The 9,937-nt window shown below is 39.9% G+C and overlaps 1 protein-coding gene across 1 annotated transcript in view; it reads right to left on the reverse strand.

The window, feature by feature from the left end:
- LOC118421584 (hemicentin-1-like) overlaps positions 1-7,825 on the reverse strand; it is a gene marked incomplete in the record, with an annotated part of 101,841 nt that extends 94,016 nt beyond the window's left edge. The window contains 1 exon segment of the mRNA XM_035828931.1: positions 7,042-7,825. Within this exon segment, the coding sequence (XP_035684824.1) occupies positions 7,042-7,324 (283 nt within the window).
- Between the last annotated feature and the right edge of the window lie 2,112 nt (positions 7,826-9,937).

Genomic DNA, 9,937 nt, shown 5'->3' on the forward strand with positions numbered 1-9,937 from the left:
GTAAGATACGTAGTTTGTGGTAGGTGGGAGATTAGCAGATACCAATTATGCAAATAAGTCTCTAATTTGCATAGAATCAATGTGAAAGTGTCCTAATTCATCTAAGCACATGTAAATGATTGCATTGTCAACATTGTGACCTGTGTAAGGAGTACATAATCAAGCATAAATCATGCAGATATGAAAGTCATTAGCATAATCTGAATATTTCATGGAGGTATGAGGTCTCCGAACTTTGAACTTGTTTGCAAGGCTTAGGTCTAAATAAGATTGCATAAAATACAATTGTGTCCGGGAACGGGTTTTCTGCGCGTTAAAAATCTGCGCGCGCGTTAAAAATCTGCGCGTTAAAAAATTAAGATGTGTAATGAGAAAGTCTTAGGCAGTAAAATGTGACCCCATTATATGATTTTACATCTGTTACCTGAATTTTTGGTTTGAAAAGCCCCTAATTTTTAGGTCCCTTGGGAATAGGCTAATTTGCATATCCAGAAGATTTCAAAATCACTTGAATTAGACACAAATACTTGGAAAAATTACTAGTGTGAGGCTTTATATCATAAGATATAACTGCTTGAGGCTTTTTTTCCATTCTACAAGCTTCATTTCATCTTTTCTCAAGCAGATTGTTTCACATGCAAATATCAACCTTTGTTGCGCGTTAAAACTTAATGTTTAAAAATCACTTTAAAACTCCTGGAAAGGGATATTTGTACTCTAGAATGCAACAATATGATACTTAATTTCATTTTGTGCTATCTTCTTCAAGCTTTTAAGTTTAAAACTGTAAAAAAAATTTCAAATCCCCAGGGAATCAGCTAATTTGCATATTTTAACGCTCAGGTTTTTAACGCGCAAGTGTTAACGCGCAAATTTTAACGCGCACAGAACCCCAACCCATTGTGTCCTATTATTGCATTCTACATAATACCTTCTTCTTTTACCTTAAGAGACTTTGATTTTAAAGTGATATCCAAATGTTAAGTTTTCCTGCACAAAAATGGCATTTCTGCTGCAGTACCAAGGTCACATACCAGGAGACCCAAAATTGACCTTGACCTTTGTCTTCCCAACCCCTACCCACGTACCAAATATCATAGTAATACAGATGCCTTCATCCCGAAGATGGTATCCAGGTATCCAGCATTATCCAGGTAATACAACAATACAACCAGAGGTTCTAGAGTTGTGCTGGTAAGTTGTGGTAACAAATATCCGGAAACACAGTCACACACACACACCAAAAACTACAACGGGGGCCGCCCTAAGATGCTACGTTGTTTTACGCGCTCGAACTCTCGGCGCTCCATCACTAGATTAAGGAATGCATTCATAGTATCATACGGTTCATGAACCCTTCACCCTCTGCGTTACAACTGGCAAACACCGAGGACGTTATCGTGAATGTAACTTCCGATTTTGAGCTGCATTAGACAGTGCGCCCTAACTTGTCATGCTTTGGTAATTTCCTCTCTTCAAAAGCTGGTGACCAATTTAGATAAAGATAAATAAAAATTCTAATTTAATGATAGTATTAGCTTTCTTTTGACAGTAGAATTGTGATTGTGATTGTGGGTGCTTCTTGTCTCCCGCGAAGAGGGCTGAATCTATCACAATCCAAGTCGTGTTTTCATGGGAAATGGGCGAAATACACTGAATGCGGCGGCCCGACTAACACAATCATTACGAAAAACGACAACGCCAAAATTACAAAAAAACTCTGTACGCATTGGGCAACATATTCGACATCACTCTGTGAAGTTTCATTTTTTCCAAGTTACATTTGGTAGAGTAAGTCAGTAACAAATCTTTGGGCCGTTCGCTCATCTGCCACTTTCAGGGCCACAGTCCCTGGGGAAAACAATGGCGGTGGTGCTTATGTTGTTTTTTCTATTGCCAGTCTTCTACTCTAATCTCCAAGCAGATCCTTGAGTGCCATAAGATAGTATCAAAGCTGGCCAAGGAGTGTAGCCGGCTAAGGGAGTCAAACGGGCACCGGAAGTGAATGTGTAAGTATTTTTTAACGGAAAAAACAGCTGTTTGTTCGGACTTGGTTTATTTACCTTTCTAATCATCATAGTCAGTGGTAACAAACACGGCGTACTTATGCATAATAAGATTAGCAAAAAATCCGTGCCATCTTAGGGCAGGACGCATCTTAGGGCAGCCCCATTACGTCCATTTTTCATATGTCCTCCAATGCTTACAGTTACTCTAGTCATCTCCGCTATATTAGGGTCAATGTCAAAATGATTCATATCTCCATGAAATGTCATGGAGGTTATTCCTTCGTAAAACGAAGGTTTGTAGTCAGTGCTGTTTTTATGTCAGTGGGTCGTTTGTCAGCCTGATAACTGGGGAACGCGTGGATGAATTGTTTTGATATTTCGTATGTGGGTAGGATTAGACATGACAAAGGAATGGTAGGAATTGCTTTACGGCAGGGCGCTCTGGCGGCGTGTTATGGTACTGCAGCGGAACTTCCGGTTTTGCTATTTTTTGTTTGGGACTTGTTTGGGTGATGATTTTTAAGTGGTAGGTAGCTGTGTAAAAGCATAGTAAGGTGTGTAAGTTTTGGCCACCTAGGGGTTTCGCAGGGGCGGTGAAATTAATTCTTGTTTTAGGTTTTGAGAAGGAATAATGAAAGCAGGGGTTGATGGATCTCAATGACTGTAGGTATGCAGATAGCTTACGTAATAATGTACATAATTGTATACTTGTTATGCAAATCAAGTGGTAATTTGCATGATACAATAGGTATGTGTAGAAACCTCATATAGGGCATGTCTGTGAACAGTCCAGCATCGTAAGACCATGACAGATTGATCTGATATTTCGTATGTGGGTAGTTCTTGAGAAGGAGAAGAAACGTACGAGGTGTTTGTTCGTCTAGTGGCTTCTGACGGTTTTGCAGGGGATGTTTGTACGTGGAAAATGGGTTTTACAGTGGCCCTGAGTGGGTATTACGCAATCGTGCTATATTTAGGTGCTGCTACCACGCTGCACTTACCCCGTCTCCACAGGAAGTGACCCCAAAAGTCAACAAAAAATGGTACTATAGGGACAGTACATTATACATGGTGGGGTGTACGTGTTTCCCATAAGATTTGATAATCTGTACACCAAGAATAAGAGCAATGATGATATTGTATACAGGGGCATATATTATAAGTTTTAAAAGGGTTGTACATGTAACAGTTACTACCGGTACAATACATTGTTGAAAAAAGCAGGGTTTGTTTTTCACAGTAACTTGTAGTCATTAATGAGATTGTTTATAGGGATTGTACATTAGCCATATGGGATACACAATGTAGTGGACTGCATTGTGAAACAAACAATGTTACATGATCATTGTTGCAAGCAACAAGTCGAAAATAATTATCTGTATTGCAGCAGTTGTATATTATACTTAAAGGGGTTGTACAAGAAAACTATATTACTTTGTGGAAACGTCCATGCAATGTATTAAGCCGTCAATATTGACATGTTTTATCTCGATAGTCCATTATTCACATTGGAAGTATATAACGTACTACATTGCTGAGCTAGGTAGCAATTTGCATATTTGATATCCATATATATATATCTATAGATATCTCTTTATTTCAGTTACAAATGTAATACATGTACGTTTGACTGTCCTGTTATGAAATGCTGCGGATTGATTAATTGTGCAAACTAGCCCCTGGTTTGCATAAAATACTTGATTATAGAAGGCATCCCCCAAGTTACCTAGAGATCAAAAAGCATGACGATCCGTCAACCCTTCCCGTGTTATTACCCTCCAAAGGAATGATGCAATTACGCACGTGCGTAAGACTTGTTGTAAATTCCGGGAATTTTTACCAAGGCCACAGCAAGTAAATTTTATGGATGACATCCTCTGCAGACTGCAAAAAACGTGCGATCGGACGAAAAAAAACAAGATAGGTAGAAACAAACAAGATGGCTACATTTTCAAAAATAGGCACCATAAAGTTGTGACCACTGTTGTAAAAAGAATTAAAGAGACAAAACATGGCATCAGAGCCAACAAGGCATTCATTCCTGTTTTTAAGACATGTACTGGTGTGGTAAAAGTGACACTATATAGTGTGGTAGACTGGCATCATCAACAAAGTTGGCAAGCACACTCATAGCTTCCATATATCCAATAAGTTTTATTTCTGCAACTACAGTCCTGGGTACCTTGCAAGTGTCACTTGTACAAGTACAATCATTAGGCTACAACAAAATATATTTGCTCATTTTGGTACTTTATCGTCATGTTGACGGTCCTTGCACAAAGAAAAATTCTTGTTTTTTTTCCTGAAATCAGGCGAACATTAATGCACATAATGTCATCCATAAAATTTACTTGCTGTGGCCCAATCGAACATACTCAGTTAGGCTAATATTTCTCTCTTTGTTAGTTACATGTGTCTATATATGTTTGAGTATCTGCTATTATGATATGAAGTAGGCTTTTAAACTGTCCTAATTATCTATGCAAATTAGCCCCTGACTTGTATAATAAAATTTGATTATGTAAGGCATCTCCAGAGCTATCTCACTCATTCGCTCGCTCACAGTTCATAACAAAAACTATCTGCATTCCAAATACCATGACAATCTGTGAACCCAAATTATTCCACTCCAACGGGATGATGCAACTACATAGGCGCGGAAAAATCCTGTAGAATTCCGGACAATTTTGCCAATCGGACGTATCATATACTGTTAGCCTAGCCCCTGAGATGTCTATAATAAAAAACACGCTCAAACCACCACATCCTCACTCATTTCACGAAGGTTGAGTTCTGCGAACGCTTGTATTTTACCCTGCGTTTGTGTGTGTGTCTGTCTGTCAACAAGATAACTCAAGAACGGCTGGGTGGATTGGTTTCATACTTGGTGTGTTGGTAGGGTGTGACAAAAGCTGGAAGTGATTAGATTTTGGTACTGCAGTGCTCAGGAATAAGTGACATAAGTTTGGGCCCCCTAGCGACTAGGTTTGGGATAGAGGGCATTTTTGTCAAAAACTTCTGAAGTGGATAACTCAATGGATTTTCATGATTTTTGGTATGTAGGTACCTTAGACAATGTTGTACAGAATTAAGTACTAATTTACGCAAAATTAGAGTATATTTGCATAATTAATGAGAATAATATATCATAGCAGTTTTTCAATGTATCTCTTGTCCCGGACATGATATGGTCTTGACATTTGTGTGGTAGATAGCATGCAGTGTCATGCTAAAGTGGGGCAAGTTTCAGCCCCCTAACATTTAATTTCGGAACTGCAGGGGCGTTTTTGTGGGGACATTCCAAAGAGGATAACTGCAGAAAGGATTGACGAATCGACATCATTTTAGGCATGAGGCTAGCTTAGGCAAAGACGTTTATAATGATATACATGTTATGCAAATGAGTACTTAATTTGCATAATTAATGAGGAAATTGTATAATTTCATTGATTTCAATAACTGGACTTCAATAAATGTAACACATGTTAATTATGATAGGTGGAGCCCCGCTTCGCTCACTGGGTGGTTTTATTCGGTGGTTATAGCAAGGGACCAGGCGTTATGACACCATATACACCTCGGGGCGGGTCATTAACCCTTAATTATTGTGACATGTGTACGTTACTCTGATGAACAACACCATGCAATAATTATGTTAATGTTAGTTAATTGCATAAAATTTACAAAAGCTCTAAATATTCATGGAGGTATGAGGTCGCCGAACTCTAGTTCTATATGCAGTAGAAGCCGCTTAATTGCACGGCATAATTATAAAAATCTCCAAGCAGATCCTACAGTAGCATAAGATAGTATCAAAAGCTGGCAGTGGAGTGAAGATGGCTTAGGAGTGTCTTTCGCTACATGGCAAATGGACACCTCTTGGCTGACTACACTCCTTGGTCAGGTTGGTGCTGTCAGTCTTATGCCATAATTTTAAGGATCTGCTTGGAGATTACGGCAGGGTGTGCCTAAACACCACAAATGACTCAGAAACATCACAAACGACTCTAATATGCAGTGTATATGGGTCAAAGACCTTGTGTGGAGCTCTGGAGACATTGTTTACACATTTATGAATTTTAAAAATGCAGCAAGTCCTACGTATTCACCAGTTATTTCGAGTTAGTCCGCCGGTTTCAAGATCGAAGCGATTCTTTGCCGCCATGTTGGATCGCCCGTGCTAGGAGTCTGCATGGGGAAGTTCTCGATACCTTCCACGGCTCCATAGACGACAGAACGATAAAACTATGGACGCTGTTGGTTCATAGATTTTAGCATGGCACAACTCTATCATTATCAACTTATAAAACTTGTATACTAAGTTTTTCTGCCTCAAATGCAAGCACGCATTCATTGACAGCGCGCTCAGCCATCGTGACCGATCTTGAAACCGGCGGACTAACTCGAAATAACTGGTGAATACGTAGGACTTGCTGAATTTTTTAGATTCGTAAACAATTTGTCTCCGGAGTGCCACGCAAGGTCTTTAACCCAAATATACTGCATATTAGAGTCCTTTGTGGTCGTTTGTGGTCGTTTGTGGTGTTTTTACCTATTACGGCATAGTTGTCAGTGAATTTCTTGCAAATTTTTTATCCGGCTGGTGCAATAATGCGAAGTTATCTTGCGGGACCGGACCGGTTTGGGATTTGGGGATTCCGTGCAGTTAACAGAAGTGTGCGTTAATCCGTTGTGCAATTAACTGGCTTCTAGTAGTGCTACTGCACCTGCACATTCTGTCATAACACCTCACCTCACCCATAGCCGTAGGCGCAGCACGTCCATCAACATAACACATGCCCCAAAACATAATCAAAGGAGGTTAAAGAAGGAAGGAGGTTTTATCAAGCCTTCTTGCATTTACTGTCAGTAGAGAGTAGAGTAATCAATATATATGTAACTGTAACGTTAGACTGGTAGTGATGACACAAGGACAAATGGACTTTTGTGTAACGTTACTTTTGTCATGTTTGTTCGACATAATTTTGTTACTGTAAACCTAGCAAATTTTCGGTACAAATTCTGCACTAACCTGGGTCGTGGAAAGGCACCAGTGCATAGTTGTATAGCGGCTTTTCTTTCCGAGACAGAGTTGTCTCCAGTATTTTGGCAGCTCCCTCTATAACTTGCACCAGGTCATCGTACATAGATCCTGTAATGTCAAACACGAAGGCCAAAGTGGAGGCTCCCTGTGGGACGTCTTCAGGTGCCGAAGTCTCCCCTCTGTCTTGTGCCATACAACAGGCCCACACCATACACAGACATAGTAAAATGTCTATCTTCCTGACACCCACCACCATTGTCCCCGAAATCATATTCCTGAGAAGTATTGTCAACGTTTCATATCTTCCTGGGATAGACAGGGCCAGGCCGCCTACGATCCTCGTACAGTCAAAACAAGGCACAAATCAGCTGACTCGCAGCACGCACTGACTATCTCCGGACAGAAACTAGTGGAACTAGTGCCGAGGGCACAAACGTGACGCGACCGCTATCTAAACTAAGAGATCACCAGAAAGGAACAGAAGTTCATCGTTGATTCCGATGATTGGAAATAAGGAAACTTTCTACTTCTGGTGGAATTTGATATTAGTTTTGCTCTGCAATGAAGAAATGCAGACGCCCGTGCGTGCTGCGACTTTGAGCCCAGGAAATAGTAGTACACCAAGGCTCGGAAATAACCTGTTTGGAAAGATTTGCCATGTTTCATTTTGTGACTAAATGCTATCACTAGTGTCAGGAAGAAGTAACGTTACATGTATTACGGACAGCTCCCAGGCAAGACTACCAGTATGCCATCAGCCCACCACTCACACGCTTCGTGGATTCCGAGGGTATGCATGGGGGTTTGGACCCTAAAGGAGTGAACGAATACTCTGACATGTCTGAGAAAAAAAAATATCCACTCACTAATACAGCAGTTGTAAATAATAATCGTCTGGTGTATTTTGCCAGCCAGTAGGTACCCAAAGTATGAGTAATGAGGCTGTTTAACGTGGTCGAGGCACCTCCTCGAGCACGGGACCCCCGTTTTACGTCCCTCCCGGAAGACGATTTCGTGGAAAACTTCGTGAGGCTACAGCAATCCGGACGTCCTTGGTTGGTCCCCCATCCAAGCACTATCCGGACCGCGCGTTGCTTAACTTCCGAGATCGAGGGATCGGGTGTACCAACGCGCCACGCGGCCGTAGAGGATAGGATTCTGATTCTGATTTGTTATTGATTATGCAAATAAGGTTGTTTTTTTTCATTTGCATAAATTGCTGCGTGCGAACAATTGAATTGAATTGAATAAATTACTTGATTTTATATTACTTGATCATCTCCTCCACCAATAAACAGACGTACACAATCTATATTAAGAAAGAAAGCTTTTATCGCATTTTCTGATGATTTATGCAAAATGAGGTCCTCATAATTAATGTTCAAAGATGTTAACCTGTACATAACTTCCAAATACTACAAGTAAGAAGTATCCGTCATTTACCACAATGACATTATAGCATTTTCTCATCAATTATGCAAATTGGGTCTTTATTTTGCATAATATATAACCGTTATCTATAAATATTCTTCTCCGTTACAAATGTCACATGTTGCAATAGTCCTATAATGGAACTGAGCGTGTTAACACGATTTCCTAATTAACTATGCAAAGATTTCCTAATTAACTATGCAAATTAGATACCAATTTGCATAATCAATAAGCAATTATATGAAGCATCAATTAAGCTATCTATGTGCCAAAAACCATAACAATCAGTCAACCCCTTCTGGAGTTATTCCCTTTCAAAGTCTGACACTAAACCTGACCTGCAGTTCCAAAACAAGTCGCTAAGGGGCCCAAACCTATTCATCCTTTCTCTCAAGGGGGCTCGGACAGTACTCCCCCACTGTTCAGTTCAGTCACTGAAACTTCTGTGGATGATCTATGATAGGAACAACTGCGTCGATGCTGATCCTGACCAATCCAGTAGCCTCCGCTAGCTACTCTCCAAGCAGAGGTTTTTTTAACGTTTTTTAGTCGTTTTTGTCGGGCTTTCTATTTTGTATTGAATCTTGCTGTGTCAAAACCTAACTGACTGGCATACTTCAGAAAAATGACAAAATAGAAAGCCCGATAAAAACGACTAAAAAAACCCTAAAACAACAGTCTGAGCCTAACCTCTGCTTGGATAGTATACGCTAGCGGCTAGCATCATATCAAAATCGGACAACAGAGTGTGAAGTATGAAGTTAACAAACAATCGTGTTTACTTAAGGCCACAGCAAGTTATGGATGACATCCTCTGCAGACTGCAAAAATAGTGCGATAGGGCGAAAAAAAAAGATAGGTGAAAAAAAACAAGATGGCTACATTTTCAAAAATAGGCGCTATAACTGAGTTGTGATGACTGTATTTAGGACATGTACTGGTTTGGTAAAAGTGACACTAGTGTGGTAGACTGGCATCACCAACAAAGTTGGTAACCACACTCATAGCTTCCATATTGGTGTCATTTTTACAACTATCCAATAAGTTTCATTTCTACAACTACAGTCCTGGGTACCTCGCAAGTGTCACTTCTACCAATACAATTATAGGCTACAACACAACACATTTGCTCATTTTGGTACTGTATGATCATGTTGACCATCCCTGCAGAAGAAAAAAATTCTTGTTTTTTTTTTCTGAAATCAGGCGAAAATTAATGCGAGCGCTGATGTCATCAATAAAATTTACTTGCTGTGGCCTAATCTTTCAACCGCCATTGATGATGGCAAGGATAATGTTCTGAATGATAGTAATTGTCTTCTATACCCAAATAAAGCATCAATGAATTAGCACAAGTTGCCCAAAGTATGAAAGTCTTATCTTAACAAAGAAGGATATTGTACCATTTTTAAGATCAATGAATGTTATGAAAATATAAGACCCAGATTTGTTT

This window comes from Branchiostoma floridae, chromosome 8, assembly GCF_000003815.2.
Source record: "Branchiostoma floridae strain S238N-H82 chromosome 8, Bfl_VNyyK, whole genome shotgun sequence".
NCBI classification, from domain to species: Eukaryota; Metazoa; Chordata; class Leptocardii; order Amphioxiformes; family Branchiostomatidae; genus Branchiostoma; species Branchiostoma floridae.